General features: G+C 44.5%; 1 protein-coding gene across 1 annotated transcript in view; it reads left to right on the top strand.

Annotated features, from left to right (window-relative positions):
- Nucleotides 1–20,218, top strand: part of macf1a (microtubule actin crosslinking factor 1a) — a 146,871-nt gene that overhangs the window by 67,040 nt on the left and 59,613 nt on the right. Inside the window, exons 8-35 of the mRNA XM_030788684.1 lie at nt 78–184; nt 291–410; nt 650–745; nt 1,088–1,215; nt 1,531–1,624; nt 1,987–2,141; nt 2,587–2,881; nt 3,035–3,163; nt 3,270–3,347; nt 3,763–3,924; nt 4,251–4,355; nt 5,012–5,107; nt 5,380–5,505; nt 7,560–7,712; nt 10,336–10,490; nt 10,713–10,839; nt 11,002–11,185; nt 11,293–11,459; nt 11,809–11,987; nt 12,211–12,349; nt 12,438–12,631; nt 12,972–13,131; nt 13,400–13,483; nt 13,599–13,706; nt 13,846–14,034; nt 14,082–14,231; nt 14,400–14,491; nt 14,659–14,794. Of these exons, the coding sequence (XP_030644544.1) occupies nt 78–184; nt 291–410; nt 650–745; nt 1,088–1,215; nt 1,531–1,624; nt 1,987–2,141; nt 2,587–2,881; nt 3,035–3,163; nt 3,270–3,347; nt 3,763–3,924; nt 4,251–4,355; nt 5,012–5,107; nt 5,380–5,505; nt 7,560–7,712; nt 10,336–10,490; nt 10,713–10,839; nt 11,002–11,185; nt 11,293–11,459; nt 11,809–11,987; nt 12,211–12,349; nt 12,438–12,631; nt 12,972–13,131; nt 13,400–13,483; nt 13,599–13,706; nt 13,846–14,034; nt 14,082–14,231; nt 14,400–14,491; nt 14,659–14,794 (3,908 nt within the window). The remainder of the gene's footprint in view (nt 1–77; nt 185–290; nt 411–649; nt 746–1,087; nt 1,216–1,530; nt 1,625–1,986; nt 2,142–2,586; nt 2,882–3,034; nt 3,164–3,269; nt 3,348–3,762; nt 3,925–4,250; nt 4,356–5,011; nt 5,108–5,379; nt 5,506–7,559; nt 7,713–10,335; nt 10,491–10,712; nt 10,840–11,001; nt 11,186–11,292; nt 11,460–11,808; nt 11,988–12,210; nt 12,350–12,437; nt 12,632–12,971; nt 13,132–13,399; nt 13,484–13,598; nt 13,707–13,845; nt 14,035–14,081; nt 14,232–14,399; nt 14,492–14,658; nt 14,795–20,218) is intronic.

Here is a 20,218-nt window from a genome sequence, read left to right as displayed (position 1 = left end):
CAAAGTCTGTAATGTACTGCTGTTTAAACCCATCCCTCACTTTCTGTCTCTCTCTCTCTCTCTCCTTTATCGGTCAGATGTCGACGTACCGTCACCAGACGAGAAGTCCGTCATTACGTACGTGTCCTCCCTCTACGACGCCTTCCCCAAGATCCCAGAAGGAGGAGAAGGCATTGCAGCTCATGTGCGTTCCTTTCTTTTTGCTTTTTTCCCTCTCTCCTTTTTTTTTTTTTCCTACTGTCTTTCTCTCTCTCTCTAATATTACGTCTCTCTCCTTCTCTCGCTTGCAGGACGTTGACCAGCGGTGGGCGGAGTACCAGTCTCGCTTTTCCTCTCTGCTGCAGTGGACCAGACAGCACACGGCCCTGATGGCCAACAAAAGCTTCTCATCGAACCCTGTAGAGCTGAAGGTGAGGATGAAGAACGGATGAATAGGGTAGTTAGCAGAGCTAAGGAGTTAAACATCAACAATAAGCGAGAGCAAAGAGAGAACAGAAAAGAGAAAGGAAAGTCTGTGTGTGTGTGTGTGTGTGTGTGTGTGTGTGTGAGAGAAAGAATGATCATCGTCCTTGTGCGTTTTAGAGAATTTGGGTTTTATTTGTCTGGCGTGACTGCAGTCAACATTTTTCAATACCTTTCTCTCCCTTAGGCACTTTACAATGAATACGTCCACTTCAAAGAGACAGAGATCCCTGCCAAGGAGATGGAGAAGGGCCATGTTGAGCACCTTTATAAACTGCTGGAGGTGAGAGAGACAGAGTTAAAGGGAAAAAGCGAGCGATAGAGCGAGCAACAGATGGAGAGAGAAGAAGATGGAGTTTGACCTTGATTCTTGATGCTGCAGATAAGTGCAGGCTATTAAGCAGGGTCGTGATATGGCTTCAGCTCTGGTCTGGAGTATAGCTGTACTCTACTCTGAGAAGAAGGGGAAGAAAGACTTGTTAGAGGAGAGGAGAAAAGGACTGTGTATAAGAAGAAAATGAAAGTGTGAATCTCTAGATAAAAGACGAAAGCGTCATTTCTGCTTCTCTCTTGCGTTTGGTTTATATTCTGCTGTGTTCGTGTTTGTTTGTGTCCTTGCTCCCAGGTATGGATAGAGTTTGGGCGGCTTAAATTGCCCCAGGGACTGCACCCCAATGACCTGGAAGAAGAATGGGGCAAATTAATCCTGGAGATGCTGGAGAGAGAGAAAGCCCTGCGGCCTGCTGTGGACAGGTCAGACTCCGAGAACCACACACACACACACACACACACACACACACAAACACACACACTCGCACAAACTATAAAGTGTCACTGGCAGATGTAGGACAGTGTTACTGGCAGATTGAAGGTGGTGCTTTCTCTCTGGTCTTGTTTTTCATTACATCTGATACTTAACCTCTTTTATGAAAAACTGCTTATCCTGCATATTCTTGGGAGAGAAAACGTGACAGCTTGTTGAGTATATAAGACATCAGTATTGGATTTTCAATACATAATTGAATCTATATGATAATTAGCATAACTGTGCTCCTGTTGCTCTTATAGGCTGGAGCTGCTCTTACAGATGGCCAATAAGATCCAGAACATGGCTCTGGACTGTGAAGAGAAACTCACCCTGGCGAAGAACACTCTACAGGCAGTGAGTGGAAATCCTCCCCAGCACCGGACAGCTCAGAGTCAATAGTGTATCTGCTTCCCCATGCTCAGACAGATCCATTATATGCTAATTGGCAGGAAGACCCGGGTTCTTTGGACAGACTGTGTATATAGACTTTCATGTCTGTTGAGACCTTCCAGCTGTGTCAGCCCAGGGTGCATTACGACATGAGCAAAGACATGAGCAGAAATTGTGGTCTTATATCCGCTGTTTTGGGATTATAGTCTGTACAAACAGTAATTTTCAAGACCGAGTTCTGCATTTAAGACACTCTCTTTCTCTCCATTTCTCTCTTTGTCAATATTTCTCTCTCACTCTCTTTCTCTCTCTCTCTCTTTTTGTAGGACATGTCTCATGTGGAGAATGGAGAGTCAGTGCGCTGTGAGCAGGAGCTGGGAGTCTACCTACAAGACTGTGAAGCCCTGGTCAGACAGCTGCACCTGGACCTTCAGATCCTACGAGATGAGAAGTACTACCAAGTGGAGCAACTGGCCCTCAGGTGTGTGTGTGTGTGCGTGTGTGTGTGTGTGTGTGCGTGTGTGTGCGTGTGTGTGTGTGTGTGTGTGCGTGTGCGTGTGCGTGTGCGTGTGAGTGCGTGTGAGTGCGTGTGTGTGCGTGTGTGTGCGTGTGTGTGCGTGTGTGTGCGTGTGTGCGTGTGTGTGTGTGCGTTGCAGCAGTAGGGTCATTATGAGAGATTTGAGATTTTGAATTTCGGAACACAGCAGTGGTTAAAAACTGGCTTTTTCATGCATACACATAGTTTCAGATTTAAAAGACAGATACACAGTGTATCTGTGTGGATTTAATGTTTGAACACGTGAGTTCTGTAAATCACGAAGCAAGTTTGATTAAAAAAACATAAAAAAAAACAAAAAAAACCCCCATATATACAAAAAAACATGTTTTAGGATGCTGACTTTGTGGGTGTTGTATTGGCTGTGTAGGGTGTCCTGTCTGCAGGAGGAGCTGGTCTCTCTCCGGCTGCAGTGTGCCAGCGTCTACAGGAAGGGACATTTCTCTACGGGGGGAGTGCTGGGGGAGCAGGGTGGACAGCGGGGGACAGGCCGTGACAGTTTGGCCACAGTGGGGGCACAGACGTTGCTGGGAGCGGTCGGCGCCGTGGCAACCCTGCTCCGACGGCCCATGTCCCGGTCAGAGTTGGTGGCCATGTCATCATCAGAGGACGAGGGGAGTTTACGCTTCATCTACGAGCTGCTTGGATGGGTGGAAGAGATGCAGGTGAGAAAGAACAAAAGAGAAAAAAGACGAAGAAAATGAAACAATTTGTCCCTAAAAGAAAATTTCGATTGATGTTGAGATGTTGTGGTAACGTGGTGCTATATGCTTGTGTGTGTGTGTGTGTGTGTGTGTGTGTGTATGTTTACTCCCCAGGACCTGCTGGAGCGTGCTGAGTGGGGTTCGGACCTCCCCTCAGTAGAACAGCATCTGCAGGATCACCATAGCATCCACGCCGCGGTAGAGGAGCTCCTACACAGCCTTAAGGAGGCGCGAAACTACGAGGTACACTCATATGTCCTCGCAAACCATTTATTCCAGACAAATTAATACACACACACAGACCTCTTATCCTCTCAAATAAAACACCTCTCCTTATCTCTCCCTACAGTCAAGAGTCTCACCTAATTTCCGCAGCAGTTACTCAGAGACCCTGGCCAAACTGGAGAACCAGTACTGCAAACTGCTGGTAAGAGTCTCTGTGTTGTGTATAGGATGTGTGTGTGTGTGTGTAGTAAGTGTGTATTCATTAGGCTCAATGTGCTGTATTTCTCTGAAGCATGGTCCAAGGTAATCGCATCAGGGCGTGACTGAGTTTGGCCCCTGACAAAGAGCAGACTTCAGAGAGTCTGAGGGTGACGTGAAGGAGCATAGCCGCAAAGCACCTGCTTTTAACACACACACACACACACACACACACATACATATGCATGGACCAGTCAAGCTGAGTGTATTCTCCCAAAGCGAGTCTTAACAGGGCCTCTCAGGGGGGTCTTAGCGCTTACGTGTGTGTGTGTGTGTTTGCAGTAGGGAAATAAATGGACTGACTGAATGGATGACTATAGCACAGTGGCAGTGTTTATGAACGTTTGCTGTTGCTGCAGGAACATTCGTCATGGCGACTGCGTTGCCTAGAGAGCCTGCGAGCGTTCGTGTCTCACTGCACAGAAGAGCTGATCTGGCTGAATGAGACCGAGGAGGAGGAGTTGGCCTTCGACTGGAGCGACAGTAACACCAACATGACTGCCAAAAGAGAACAATACAATGTGAGTGACACACCGCAAACACGAAGAGGGCAAGAAAGTTCCAGAACACTGTTATGACATGTTTGGCAGTCTCCAAACCAGTCTAATTATTTTAACGTTTCTGATATCATACCCCAGTCCAAAGTGACTTTCCAAAATTGCGTTAACTATGATCATGTTTTTCAAAAAGGCCACGTCCTCCTGTAGCATTTCATATCGGAGTGCACATTAATTATATATACATATATGTACACATGTACGTGTGTGTAACTTAAGATGCAATCATAAGCGAGTTTGACTGGTACCTTTTCTGCGTGATTTAAAGACTCCTATATTCTTTCTCGTAGGAATTGATGGCACAGTTAGAGCAGAAAGAGGAAGTGATGCAATCCTTGCAAGAAACAGCTGACCAGCTTCGTCAAGACAACCACCCAGCCAAACAGACTATAGAGGTGGGCTAGCAATAAGACCTTTATGTCTCTTGGTTTGCACATAGTGTTTGTACATGCACGCAAGGGGGGGGTATTCCAGAAAGCGAGTTTAGTGAAAATTCTGAGTTAGTTAACTCAGAGTAAGTAGTGAACCTCCTACTAGTAGAGCCCTATGACTTTGTTTTGCTAGGAGAATGAGGTATGCTGCACGGTACAGGTTCAATTTTGCTAAAATCATTTCAAAATATCAGCTTTGTTTGCACATGTGAATGCACTAGGTTTCTTTACTTTACAAATTCCGTGATCAGTCATTGAACGATCACGTTATTGGTTTTGCGCAAGGCAAGGACTGAAGTATGTCAGTCCTTTAGCTGTATTTTAATTTATGGCGTCGCTGCTTTGAGACGGTATTGACCAGGATTGACCTTTCTTAATCCCAATCCGTCATTCACAGCCAACTCCAATTTATATGTGACATTTAGCAGAAACAAAGCCGTAATACGGTTTCAGGGTTTATTACAATGACTAATATCATTCATTCATGTGAACTGAAGCCTGTTATTGTGAAATGTCAGTAGGGTTTGTCATTTTTGGAGCACATTCAAACCATACCTTTGACTTCATGTCTTGATTTGTAATGCGGTTCTAATTAGTTTCCTCCGTGTCTTTGTTCTCAGGCTTACAGCGCCGCCTTACAGACCCAGTGGCAGTGGGTGGGGCAGCTGTGTGTATGTGTGGAGCAACACCTCAAAGACAACACTGCCTACTTCCAGGTACCTCATTACAGCTTTAATGAATTTAAGACTTCGGGGAGACTTTAGAGAGCTGTAAACCGCTATCATTCTTCAGAAGCATATGTAATGGTTTATTAGTTTGCCATGATATGCTGCTTCCTCCTCCCAATCCGTATTATAATTGACCCCAGATTAACTGCTAATGCTGAAAATGATTATTTGGTGGTAATAAAGCCTTGTGCTCTGAAGAGTTGTAATTGCAAAATGTCCACTGGGGTTTCCATGACGACATGCTGTCCATGTTTTGACAGTTTGTCACTGATATACGGGAATGTGAGACCTTCCTGCGACAACTGCAAGACACCATCAAAAGACAGTACACCTGTGACAAGAACAGCAGACTTGGGAAACTGGAGGATCTTCTACAAGACTCTATGGTACAGCCATTCTCTGTAGAGCCTTGTGTTTCTCTTGCTTTCAGGGTCAGGGAGTGGACAGATATGAAAGAAATTCCAATACACTTCCTGTCCTTTGCTTCATTTAGCTAGACTTGTGTGCATGAGCTTTTAGTGTCTTTGCAGTTAAAATTTGCACAGTACCAATTATGTAGTACAAGTACCAATTAGCAGCATTCCAGTCTAATCATGCAATTTACAGAAAATCGTGAACTTTGCCAGTGTAGGCTTTTGAATGCTGAGCACACACACACGCACACGCACACACAGACACAGACACACACACATACACAGAGCCTGCAGGATTTCATAGCTGTGCTTGCTCCTGGCTAGGCTAACCCATGGCATATGGCACAGTGAGAGAGGGTGGCACAGAATGGGCATGAGCAGTGGGCATTTCCTCATCGGCCATATGGAGCAGAGGGCTGGAACTGGCAGTGCTGGAATACAGATATTCACACAACAGACAATACACTTGAAATGTAGACTGTGCTGTAGGGGAACATGTAGGACACTGGGTTAACAAAAGTTTTGAATGAAACTGTTACAGTTTCCTTTTTTTTAATTAGAATTCTACACTGTAAGGTCGACAGTCACACAGTGCTTGTAGGTACAAATACATCGAAATGAAGAACACCAACCTTAGCATTAAAGTTTTTCCTAATAATATTAGAGATGTTTATGCTTAAATAAATCAGTTTTAAGTAGAGACACTTTAAAAGACCGACAGGTGACCCCTTGTGGTGAGAGAAGCGACTGTGTTCTTGAGGGGGCGTGTTTGCTTTAATAGGTGTGTCTTCTAAGGGTTAGCCGTTTGTGATGTCAGTACGTGTTTAATGCGATGATGGTTTTGGAACATTCTGTGTGTCATCAAATTTACAGCCCTGCCTAGAGGGGAAAGAGATTAAACAGTAATTCATCGGACACCTCAGATTACTATTTCACTGCGATAACCCAGCAGTTACATTAGAATTTTGATATACCTTTTTTTTTTTTTTTTAAGACTGCCACAACTTCAGCACTTTTTTCTCTGTAATCACACTTTTGACTGTTGCCTTTCAGTTTGCTTGTGTAACCGTTGTTCTTTTTTCCCTCCTTACTTTTCCTGAAATCTTTGTCTCCATCCTTTCTTTGTTCTGAGGAGCACCACGCCTAACCTCATTTTGAGTCTTAGTCATCCCTAAAACAGCTTGTGAAATTCTAATTCAGAGTGTAACGCCATTAGCACCTCTTCAGTCACCCTGTGCTTTCATGGGCCAGATATTTAATGAACCCCTAATGAACCCTCCACCGTAGAGCAAGAGCAAAGGCAGCCTGCAGTCCGGCGTGTTATTGACGCTAAATCCAGGCTGAATCTTTCATGTCCGCGACAGACGCTTCGCAAACGTTCACACAGGAGCGGCCGTCACACAGTCGTGTCATTAGGTCCGACTGTCAGGGGCTGTAGCCCCGAATATTTTAAGCCTAGCCCCGCATACTTTTGCCCTGAAAAAAGGGGGTTTAAAGCAAAACAACAGACAGACTGTGTTAACAGAGCGGAACTTGACTTGCAGCGTCTGAAGGAGCAGGGAGTAATCAAGCACTGCTCAGTGCACAGAGAGTTGGAAGATGCATATACCCAAATGAAAGGCTTCGGTTTTCTTAGCCCTGGCACCGGATCTTTTCAGTAGCTAGAGTCGCTCCTGCTGTCACCAATGGTTTATCATTCATGCTGGAAATAATGACAAAAAATGAAGAGTCATAAACTGACTGAGATAATGTTCCTCAGGATTATGGAGTGTGAAATGATTACATCGACTGTCTCAACACGATACGCTCAGAAAGCCCGCGTCGTAGCCAAGTTTTTTTCATACTTAAAAGATAAAAAAGATAAAAAGATAAAAAAGATATTGATATTTGAGAAAAGAAACTTGTCTCTTTCACTAATGGAAAAGTGGGGTTCAGCAAGCCTCATCTAATTAGATTAGAGAAGCATTGAATACTCTTTTCCATGCTGTTTGATTGACATGCTCTCAACCAACGGTTATCTCTGACAGGAGGAGAAGGAGCAACTGATTGATCATCGTAGCTCTGTGGCTAGTCTGGTGAGTCGAGCCAAGACCGTGGTCCAGCTCCGCCCACGTAGTGCAGACCACACCCTTGGGACTACCACGCCTATCCGTGCCATCTGTGACTACCGGCAAATTGAGGTATGGCACAAGCTGGTTTGAATGCTATGGCCTTTTCACCTCACCTGTCCTCACTTCACTTCACAGACGTTGACCCTTCAGAAACTGATTCAGACGGCTGATACTCAAACTTCTGTGCTCAGTTTTACTTGCCATATCGAAGGTTTTAGTTGGAAAGCGCTGATCCTGAATCAGTTTCTATAGGCTTGAAGAATGCTGCCTCTTGCACAGCTCTTCCCTGGCCCGCACACACCCTATTCTCTTATCTCTCATTGGCTGGCTGCTTTTTTTTAAGGCACAAACACACTCCCAGTGTTAAGTGATAAACATGTGGAAACTCTCAATGGTTTTCACTTATGACCAAACAGGCAAAATTGTGGTCTAAGAATTGCAGACTCAACGAACATTATTATTTTAAAATTTCTTAATGCAAGGCCATATAGATATATTTTGAAGTATTGTCAGTCTTTGGGACAAAGTACATCTTTCTGAGGCATAACTTAATCAGATGGTCCAGTGCCACTAAATGTAGTTATCTTCTCACAAATGCTGCGTTTACAGAAAATGCTTTTAAAATAATCATGGCAGCACTTTGGTGTAATAATTAATAGCAAAATGGGAGGAAAAAAATTATTTTTTGCTGATCTCATTACTTCTTCATGATATGAAAATGCCATTTATGGCTGTCAGCAATGATGTGATGACACCAGCGTTTATTTGGGGCTCGTGAATTATGCATTGTCGCCACCTGCACCCACGCTGAGTGAAACATGCATCCACACTCTGTCTCTCTCCCTCTCTCTCTCTCTCTCTCTCTTTCTCTCTCTCGTATGGCAGGCCTTTTTACTTGCATTTGACTGAGCTGTTTTCAGCCCTCCCAGAGACCCTGTGTGCTCATTGAGCTGTGAGCGGTGCACTCTGGGCAGGTTGGAGGAGCAGTGATTAGTGCTCTAGTGCTTTAATAGAGATGAGCACACCTGTTGTGTTCCAATCACAATATTCTGCTGTTGTGATGTGTTCGTTTGGTACAGTACACGCACAGAGACACACACACACACACATATACAGACACACACACGCACACACACACTCTCCCTCAGTAACAGAACTGTAACTACTGCATTATGAAGATTAGATAAGATGATGTCATCTTACACACACACACACACACACACACACACACACACACACGCACGCACGCACGCACACTTTACACCAGCTGTAAGCCCCTTCATGCCTTTTTTTTCTGTCAATCACATTAGCACAGGCAGTGAGGGTTTTAACAATGCCCAAAAATAATCTCTCTCTCCTCCCTCCCTCCTCTCCTCTCCTCCTCTGCCCCCTCCTCTCCTCTTCTCTCCTCTCCTCTCCCCTCCCTCCCTCTCTGTGTCTCTCACCCCTGTATCCTTTCTCTTTCTTACCCCCCCTGTCCTCTTCTCCTCCTCCTCCTCCTCCTTCTCCTCCTCCTTCTCCTCTTCCTTCCCTTTTCTTGTGTGTCTGCGGGGCTGGCAAGGCCAACGCTCAGGTACTACTGCCGAACAGTCTCCTCCTCTCACCCCTGCTCTCAGCTCTCTGACCTGGCCCTGCACACCAAATACATTCAGAGCACGCTATAATCCCTAGTACCCAGAATGCTCCCCGTACTGTTTCATTACATTAAAGAGATCCATATTTGATGTGGGTGTACTCTGTTACACTGATACGTCGCTTAAAAGCAGAGTTGTTATAACACATGTAGAAGCTTGTGTTAATTAGACGCAGTCAGACTATGCAGATTTTTTACAGGTGTGCTCCTACAAAGATGCGTCAGTTGTGTGACCCTAAATGACCCACGTAGTGAGATGTAAGAAGTGATCTGTGCTCATGCAAATCTTTCCGTCATGGCCAGATGGCAAGCTTATTCAAAATAAGCAGCACTAATTTTGCTGCTGTCTTGTGTCTAATTTGTGATACGGTTTTGGCGATTCTGTGTGCAGGGGGCAGGGTAAGAGGGAGGTGTGGCACCAGACTGCATACACACATGCACATAAACACACACACACACACACACACACACACACACACACACACACACAGACACACACACACTCCCTACAAATAACATACCCCTTTCGCCCCTTACCGCAAACATATGCTTTCCAACAGCTTTTTTGTGCTTTTAAAGGAGCTAATAAGCTTATATACACTAATCTTACATGTATATATCTATAACCAGCAGGAACCATTGTTTTTATGTTTGTAAATTCCTCTGTGCACTCAGGCCTAGACTTTTTGACCTGATCTCATCAGTGGACATGGCACATGGCCAGTTAATCATAATCACTACACACTGCATCGGGCATGACTCTCTCTGTCTCTCATGCATATGAACATGAACAATTTATACCCCCTATTTATTCCTCCCACACCCTTTACTTTTTAATACATGACTTTTTTTGTCAGCTCTTTTTTCTTCATGTTCTTTTTACAACATCTTTTCTCTTTCACCCTTCACTCCTCCCTTCTTTTTCCCCCTTTCTCTCTGTCCCTCCCTTTCTCCCGCCCAACCTCTCTCTCTCTCTCTCTCTCTCTCTCTCTCTCTCTATTTCTCTCTCTGTCCATTTCTCTCTCTTGCTCTCTCTCTTGCTTTCTCTTCCCTTGTTAGATCACAATAAGTGAAGGAGAAGAGTGTGTGTTGGAGGATAACTCTCAGAGGACCAAGTGGAAGGTGATCAGTCCCACAGGGAATGAGGCCATGGTGCCCTCTGTGTGTTTCACCATCCCACCCCCGAACCAGGAGGCCATTGACACTGCCAGCAGGTACCATGTGTACACACACACACACACACATGCATGCACGCACAAAGATAAATGTAACTGACACTCACATCTACCCACTAATACAGATAGAAGAACACAAATCATATACACCCCCCCCCCCTTTTTTTTAACATTACCTGGTTTAGGTGTAGATTTGCATACTTTGCCACTCTCGTCATGCTCATATACATGATACTGATGTCTGTGGTCTGCTTTTCCCAGGGTGGAGCAGCTGTATCAGAATGTGATGTCTCTGTGGCACCAGCTGCATGTAAACATGAAGAGCGTTGTGTCCTGGCACTACCTGCAGAAGGACATCAGGAATATCTCCTCCTGGAATCTCGACACGGTCAGAACCTTGACTAGCATTTCAAATTCTCCTTCAGGAGATAGCATTCTCTGACCTGTTTGACCTTGAACTGCTTGACCTGTTTGACTTTCTCCCTTTCTCTCTCTCTCTCTCTCTCTCTCTCTCTCCCTCTCTCTCACACTCACACTCTCTCTCTCATAGGTTCGCTCCCAGTCTCCAGCCGAGAGGAAGCAGATCTTGGACAATCTGGACACCCACCTGAACGACTTTTTGACAGACAGTCGGGAGAGCGCCCTTTTCACACCAGCCGAGAGACGAGAGCAAGAGAAAGAGGCTGAAGCGTGCCGTGAGCACTGTGAAGAGCTGCTCATCTCCATGGAGACAGGTAGACTGACATGACTGATCATAAGGATTTATTTCAGTATCATTTGAATGTGTTTTCTGTTTGTATTGAAATTAATTCTCTTTGTCTTTGACATTTCTCTCTCTCAGTGGAGAAGGATGAGTCAGTCTCTCGGTCCTACCTCTCAGAGTTACAGAACATCCGATCACACCTCGAGGAGGCGGAGCAGAGGTTAATGCGAGGCATGCAAACCTCTCCTCTCAGCAGTCTCTCAGGAGACAGTGTGGACAGTGCTGTTCATATTGCTGAGCAAGAGGTTAGTGCTGCTCGAGGCAACAGCACCATCTTGTGGTGAATTGTTTCAGTGCCCACAGAATTGTCAGTGTTCAACAGTCATATAATTGGTGTTCCTTGCCGTGTGGGTTCTTAAGAAGTTGACTATATTGTGCAGGGTTTTTACTTAATATACTTTGATTGAGAATACATACTAAAAAATATGTACAAAAATGAAATTACTGTGTTTACACCAACAATAAGTTGACGTCGAAAATAAAGCAAAGTCTGTTTTAGGCATGCTTCAAATGACAATAAATGCTAAGAGACAGATCTTTTGTGATTAGCAGTGTCTGTCAGCTGAATGGATTGCGTGTCGTTTCCGTTTGCAGAGGCTGCAGCAGGACCTGAGTGGTCTACGCTCAAGTCTCGGTGATGTGTCTCGCCGCTGTGTCAGCTTCTTTGAGGAGAAGCCCACCTCCTCCAGTGTGCCTGTTCTGCGCTCCGAGCTCAACTTAGCTGTGGAGCACATAGAGAAACTACACTCGCTCTCCTCTGTCTACCTGCAGAAGTCAGTGCATCTGTCTTTCACTCTTTTTACACATCTCTCTACACACACACACACGCACGCACGCACGCACACGCACACACGCACAAGCATGCACTCACAGAGTAATTGCACACACACTTGCAACCTTGATCACTTATGTTTGTGTTTGTTTTGTTGGCTCTAGTTGTATGTCGTTACCTGTGGTTTTGAGAGATATATTTTTTCCCCGTCTCTTTGTTGTCAGGCTGAAGACAGTAGACGTGTTAATGCGAAGCCTGCAGGCAGCAGAGAGTCAGGTGAAGAAGTATGAGAGTCTGCTGAGTGAAGAGGATATGGTTCCTGCAGACACCACTGCCATCAATGCCTTAAGAGAACAGCTAGCAGTGAGTCATAATACATACACTCAGTTACTTTACCATGAACGTGTCTGTTTATGAGCACATCCTCATTTTAACCGAACCTGCTTTTCAGAAGTGGAACTCTGAACTGGATAACCAGGAACACTTGTTCCAGACTCTGAGTTCCGAGATGCAACAGGCCCGAGAGGCAGGTACCCAGCTCAGTCAGCTACACCCGGACCGCAGCCCTGAACTTGACCGCTACCAGGAGAAAGCAGCTCAGCTCATGGAAAGATGGAGCGGAGTACACAGGCAGATGGAGACACGGTAAGTTGAAAAGGAAAAGGAAAGAGAGAAGGACAGCTGGAAAGAAAGGGACAAGAAATAGGGGAACCAGAGCATGCTGCACTAATTGGGCACTGTTCTAAGAAACTTTAATGTGTATAAAGAAAGTTGGTGATAAAAAAGTGTATATATATATATATATATATATTTATATATATATATAGAGAGAGAGAGAGAGAGAGAGAGAGAGAGAGAGAGAGAGAGAGAGAGAGGAAAGAAAGAGAAAAGCACAGAAAGACAGTATTACAGCAAGACATTGTCTCTTGTACTGATAGAAATCAGATACTTGAACATGTCTTGTTGTCCATATAACGCTCTTCAGGCAAGCCGAACTGGAGATGTTGGGGTCGGTCCTGCAGCAGTATAGGGAGAACCACAGTGAACTCATCCACTGGATCGAAGAGACCACGGAGAGACAGGAGAAAACACAGCCTGAACAGACGGACAGCAGAGCTCTCCAAGAGCAGCTCTCACAGCAAATGGTAAGAGCAGGGGGCCTACAGTAAACTGCTGAGTAATGGAATGACAGATGACACCCCCCCCCCCCCCCCCCCCTCCCCAATAATCTGCAAACTTATGGTGTTGACTTACTGTGCTGGCATGTGTTCAAATCACGATGGTTTTTATTGTGATACTGCGTTTTATTGTGTTTTATTGTGACACTCTGTAAGTACTGAGATGTAAAGTCAGGTGTGCAGCTTGTGGGTGTGTTGATGTCTGTTTTTTTTTTTTTCTGTTTCTCCTAACCAGACTTTGGTGGCTGAGATAGAGCGGAACCAGGTCAAGCTGGATGCGTGTCAGACACATTCTAAACAGTACTCTGCTGCTGTTAAGGTTAGCAGCCCTCTGGGATTGTTTGTTTTTGAAATTAAAATTTACTGTTACCGTTTTTTTTTTTTTTGGGGTTTTTTTTATTACTTACACTTATCTGTCCGCACATGTTTATCAGGACTATGAACTTCAGCTCATGACATTCCGAGCATTCGTGGAATCAACCCAGAAGTCTCCTGTGAAGAGGAGGAGGATGCACTCCTCATCAGATGCCATCACACAAGAGGTATGAGAGGACTTGGAGAATATGCAGAATAAAATACCTGTGTCTAATCCAAGGCACGATTGAGCCTGGGTGAGGTTACCCACCCCAAAGGGCCCTTGCTTGATCGGACTGTCTGATGCGTCTCTCTCTGTTCACGTAGTTCATGGATCTACGCACACGGTTCACAGCTTTGGTAACCCTGACGACGCAACACATTAAGTACATCAATGACGCGCTACGAAGACTAGAAGAAGAAGAGGTCAGTTTTTATCCCTCCCCGAGATTATATTTAAAGTCCATCGGAGACGGAAGACATAGCTCTATGCCATTTCACAGTTTTTCTTGGTTGGTCTTCTGACTCTTTGCTCCTGGTGTTCTCTTCATCTTTTCCTTTAGAAAGAGGTAGAGGAAGAGAGGCAGGCACGAGTGGGTCAAGTCTCAGAATTGCTGGGTTGGGTTAAAGGTCTTCAGGCACAAGCAGGGGCCTTCAGGAGTTCACAGGCCAGTGACCCCAAATCTGCTGAGTCACTGCTTGCTGCACAGCAGGTATGCTATGGCAGAAAACACAAGAATGGAGACAAATGGGGTGAAACACCTCATGACTTATTTTTCATCTGTTAACATTGTCTTGTCTTAATAAATCACAATAGTCCTCATATACCACGAACCATTAAAAAGATGAGCATTTGTCTTTTCATTTGGCTTTGTCCTTAGGCTATTAGCGAACAACTAGCTGCCAAAAAGGAGGAAGTAGCAGAGGCTATCAGGAGCACTGAGGTTTTCCTGTTATCAAAACAAGCCAGCAAGTAAGTATATCGGATGTCCATGCTAACACATGTGAATAGAGATGTGTGTATAGACACGCACACAACGAACACATGGAAAATGACATCACACAAGGAGAAAACATGCAACAGACACATACACACACACACAGAAAGTAACTCAGCTGTTTGGTGTAACTTGTCCTCAGGTTGTCTGCTGAGGAGCGTGCACAGGTGACCTCTCAGCTGGATGAACTGACCGCCACCTACAGCCAGCTGTGTGACAGCTCTGCAGCCCAGGTGCAACAGCTGGAGGAACAGCTGGCCAAAGAGGAGGAACGCAAGGTAGAGTTAAAGGGGAAATGGAAGGGTAAAGAAACATGGCTTAAGCAAGCTTAAACAGCTGAAAGCTTGCAATGTTACTACGCCTCTACGACTTGTTGCTTTGTTTTGTCGTCTGCCTTATATTAGGACATGTTTGACCGTAACTGTATTAGGGAAATGCTTTTGAGTATTTTGTGTGAGTGTGTGTTTGTACGAGAGCGTGGGTGAAAGCTCCGCATGTCATGTGTTGCCTGTTCACTATTGTGTTTTTTGACATTGATCACCATCCACATAAAACTCATGAATTTTGTTTGATATATAACAGAGATTTGGTTTAATGGCATGGTGTGAAGTTATCCTCACTTATCAGCAACACGCCTGCATTCATGTCACCATCATCCATCTTCATCATCATCATCAAACACATCTGCTTAATTGCTACTCATTGGCCCACTAGTGTAGAGACACAGTAGTTGTAAAGCTCTCCGTTTGAGTGAAACACAATCACAGACACTTTATAGCTTCTCAATGTTCACAAGATTGTAATATTTTTCTGTCTAGTGGAGATTTTCTATCACAACGCATTCATTTTCTCAGAGAAGAATTTCTTTTCTTTTCCATATTCATTCTCATTGTTCAAAGTGAAGTCCAGAGATAAGTTAAATGCGCACACGCACACACACACACACACACACTCTTTGTTACCCCCTCATTTGTTGCCCATGAAATGGGCAAACACATGCAGATTTTTTTTGTTGTTGAGTCTCATCATTCATCAGTCTTAATTCAGATGCAGCAGTTGTCAAATTATGAAAGCAATGTTTTCATGGTTGTATGTGTGGGTGTGAAAGAAATTGCGTTAGGTATATTGCATTAGTGGGTATCTGAGAGATGAATACACGTGATAGGCCAGAAAACAATGCAAATGTGACTTTGTCAAGATTGGTGCAGCTTGAGCACCAGTGGCCAGCTATGCATACTTCCACCTCACTGTTTTGAGCATGATGTGTCCAGATCACAGCTGTTTGTCCACACGCAAATGCGTGTGCGTGTGTATGTGTGTCTGTGTGTATGAGTGTGTATATGTGGTTTGTGTGCTCGTATGATTCAGTCTGTTTCTGGTTTCCATGTTTAATACAGTAATACTGTGTGAAACTTAATCAGCATTTTGCTTCAAAATCACTAACAGCTGCCGGAAAAATCGAGAATGCCTGAAACCTGAAAAACAGATATATTCAGGAGAGTCCTCAGTGATTTGCAATCTAAACATAGAGATTCAATTCAGTTGTAGTATTTAGTCATTTTGTATGAAAATCCATAAATGTATCATTTGTGACTGGTCAAGCACACAGTCAGGTATTAGGTAAGTCACACAACAAGAACAAACATTTAAGAGGAACATGGGATCATTGACCTGTACCATTCAGAGTATTTCAGATGCCCTTATACTGTGTGCTATCATGTCAAAAATGGTAAAAACCACAAAAAACAGTTTGATTCATGGAATAGAAACATCTTCACATAGCCATTGAGTTCACATTTGTTCAACAACTACACATAAACTTTTACTCAAGTGACGAGATGGTTGTAGAGTCATAGCCCAGGGATCCTCATACGAAGCTGAGTAGACATATCAGATAGTTGGTTAGAAAAATTCCGGCAAACGTTCCAGGCAAACGGAGTGTGGCATGCAGACTGCTAACAGCTTCTCACCTTATTGCGCATCAATCTGTTGAGTCCTTGGCCTGTCAGTGTGTTTGCATCTTGGGACCACCCCATACGGTAAGTAACGCTCGCTTTCTATCTTACCGTTGCTGCCCTCTGACTCTTATATCTCCTATATATATCTCCTCCTATTATTTTTTCTTGCTTCTCTCAGGAGCTGTCCTAGCTTATTTAGCTATTTTTGTGATTCAGTTTGCTATTTTTCTGCATAGTAGCATGCTTTAGCGCTGTTTGTGCTATATTTCGCAAAGGTAGGTTTTTCTGTGCAAATGTTAAAGAATAAATTTCTTTATTCCTAATTCCCTTAGGACTGGCCTTTACTATGAATATCATTAGTTTATGTGGTCAGGTTTTAAAAATTAGGAATAAACAAGTAAAAGACAGAATATAAACAGATTAATTGGTTTTTAAGCTGCTTAATATTGCTAATTTTTATTGCTAGTTTTTTTTGCAGTAGAAAGTAAACAAGTAGTACATGACATGGCTGTTGGTGGTGGGCCTTTTCTTCCTTCATAAAGCTATTTTTTGACTTGTTTAAACAAATAGATAGTTGTGTAGGTTGTTCTAAGCAAATTTAGTAGATTTTACTTGAATTAAATTATATGGCTAAGCAATTTCTACATGATCCTGGTATAGATCCTTTGTTTGTTGGTGGCATGATCTATAGTTATTAGCAACCTGCTGGTACCATCAAATGCATGCAAACTAAGTGTCAATAAGGTGTTCATTAAATCTGCCAAGGAGTCAGATTTGTCTTTAATATAAAGGCCATAATAGCCAATAATTTTGTCTCTATCCACAGGACCAAGTGACCATAGCTGGAGTTATTGACCTTGGCACTGTGGAAACCTTCCCAGTTTTCCAAGCAGCACAACGTGGGCTGATTGACCAAGACACCTGCCATGTTCTGTTGGAGGCTCAACTCATCATGGGTGGTTTGCTTCAGCCAGATTCTTCTGTTACCTTATCACTAGAGGAAGGTCTTAGTAGTGGCCTAATTGACAGCCGTACCCACCAGTCACTGTCAGAGTTAGAAACTGCCCTCCAGGTTATGGACCAGTACACACAGTTTGCAGACATTCAGTTGCTGCCAGTTGCTGCCGCTATGAAAGAGGGTCTCATAAGGGAGCAGGTAGGCTATCGTATTCTGGAGCTACAGATGAACACCGGAGGTTTGAGGGATTCCTCAAGCGGTGAAAAGATCAGTATTGACTGTGCGGTTGAGAGGGGCTTGCTGTCTCCCTCTGTGTACAGTAAGTTGCGATCTCGTTGCAGTCGACAAGAGCTCATCGATCCAAACACAGCTGAGAAACTAAGTCTAGTGGAGTTCCAGCAGCGGTGTGTGCTGAACCAAGAGACAGGTCTGCATCTGCTGCCTGTCAGCCAGCAACCTGGAGGAACAGTGTGCTTACGCTCGGGCAGGAAGGTGGGCATCTTCCGTGCTGTTCAGGAGGGTCTGATTGACCGGCAAGTGACCATCCGTCTTTTGGAAGCACAGCTTTTTGCAGGAGGTATTGCTGATCCACGATCAGGGCACCGGTTAACCCTGAATGAAGCTGTGCGCCATGGCCTGATGGACCAGGACCTGGTCTGTGACCTCCTGACCCGGCAACTTCAAACTGGGGGCATAATAGATTGCACAAATGGGGAGCGTTTAGAACTAGATGACGCTGTACAAAGAGATCTGCTTTCACCTCGCATGGCCTTGCGGGTGCTTGAATCTCTTGGGACATTTAAGGGGTTGCTGTGGCCTGAATCAGGAGAGTTGCTTCCAATTGTGGAAGCATTACAGCAGGGTGTGATCACCGGGGAGCTCGCTCGGAAAATTTTGAGTAGCCGACATTTAGTTGGTGCAATATACTTAGCAGAAAGTGGTCGAGTGGTGTCAGTGGACCAAGCGGAGAAGGCGTTGGAACCAAAAGTGGTAGAAATTTTGAGGGAGGCACAGGTTCCAGATGTCTTACCGGTCATGACCCAGTCAAATTGCTTGACTGTAAACCGCTGGAGTTGGAGCTCAGCCTCCTCATCACCACCTCCATCTTCTCCTCTTGCTTCACCCCAAGATGTCTTCTTTGACCCTGCTGTCTTAGAGGGGGCTAGTTCTGAGGAACTAGCTCAGCATCACCTCCTCATTCACTTGATGAAACATAGCTATATCAGTGCACATTCTGGAGAGCGTCTGATCCTCATGGAGCCTGAGCTAAAAGAGCTTGCTTTGGCAGCTTGCTCAAATAAAACTCAGATCATGTCAAGTGAGACTGAACTTCAGTTGAAACAGTCCACTGACAGACAAGAGACTGAGTCTGAATCATTACTGGGTGGAAACAGAGTACAGGAGCATTCTGAAATTTCAGACATTTCTGAGGACAACTCAAATTTCAGTATGCTTGGAGAAGATGCTACCTGTAGAACAATTGTGGAAGAAAAAGGAGAGCTTGTTTCTCTGGGAAATGTCAGCACCGATGATTTGTTGGATAATGAAACTGATTTAAGAAGAGATCGGGGACTTGAACAGGTGGGCAGTCTGTATAGCAAACAGGGAGACAAGGCTGAAGTTTTGGAAGAGGGAGAAATGAAATCAACAAAGGACATGGCAGAACCTGATAATGAAATAACCAACAGCACAACTGATAAAAGGGGAATGCAAAACGCAAATATTGGTGAGGAGGTTTCATCCCAGAAAGACTCAAGAGCTGATAGAGTCTCTGCAGATCTGGGCTCAAAACCATCAGCTGCTAAAGCGGAAACAACACCAACACAACCCATAAAAGCAGTGTGTATGTTGCCCTTAGAAGAAACAGATGGAGAGCCACTGGGCTCTGATACAGTGAAAATGGAGACTGTAAGAGAAGTGATTGAGTTGACTAAAGCAAAATCATTTGGCGAAGACAAGACTGAGATATTCCTGCCAGCTCAGTCCCTGTCAGGCACAAAGAAATCAGAGAGAGTTCCAGTTCATGTAAGACAGTTGGAGACTGAAGAAGACAGCAACTCTACAACAGCAACTGATGAGAAAAAACAGAGTGTGGATGGAAAGAGTGGCCCACTGGACAAAGAAGAGTTATTAAGGACCGCTAGAAAGGCTTTACAAATTAGAACAATGAGAGACACAAGTACGACTAATGAAATACTGAACCAGAGCAGTGCTAGGACATCTACTGAGGAGCAGCCTTCAGACATGAGATCAGTGTTGGTCTCAGAAAAAAAGATGTTACCAGAGCAGAGTGAGGAGGATGCAGAACTCGAACGAATGGCCTTAGAGCTTCAACAGGGAGGTTTATTAACTGAGGGAGGCCAGAAATTACTCCTTGATGAGGCTGTATCTCAAGGACTGCTCCCAGGACACACAGCTGTCAAACTAATGGCAAAAGCAGGTCTATTTGGTGGCTTTCTGGATGTTAGTGCCTGTGAGTCACTGAGTATAGAGGATGTGATGCAAGAAGGCCTGCTTGATGAAGACTTGATGACCAAAGTGCTCCATTCAGAAAAAAATTTGGCTGGTGTGGTGGATGTAGAGCGTGGCCAACTCTGTTCACTTCGAGAAGCTGCCGAGGTAGGACTACTGGACCCAGACACATCTGCTCGTCTTCAAGAAGCTCAGGTGGTCTCAGGGGGCATTGTTGACCCTCGGAAAGATAAGAAGATATCAGTAACCCTTGCAGCCAACCTGGGGCTGATTGATCAGGACCAGAAGGAGGAGCTACTTGCACTAGAGAAGTC

This window comes from Chanos chanos, chromosome 12 (assembly GCF_902362185.1).
Source record: "Chanos chanos chromosome 12, fChaCha1.1, whole genome shotgun sequence".
In the NCBI taxonomy this organism is placed as follows: Eukaryota; Metazoa; Chordata; class Actinopteri; order Gonorynchiformes; family Chanidae; genus Chanos; species Chanos chanos.
Note: the sequence above shows the minus strand (reverse complement) of the source record. Positions and strands in the feature narration are given on the sequence as shown.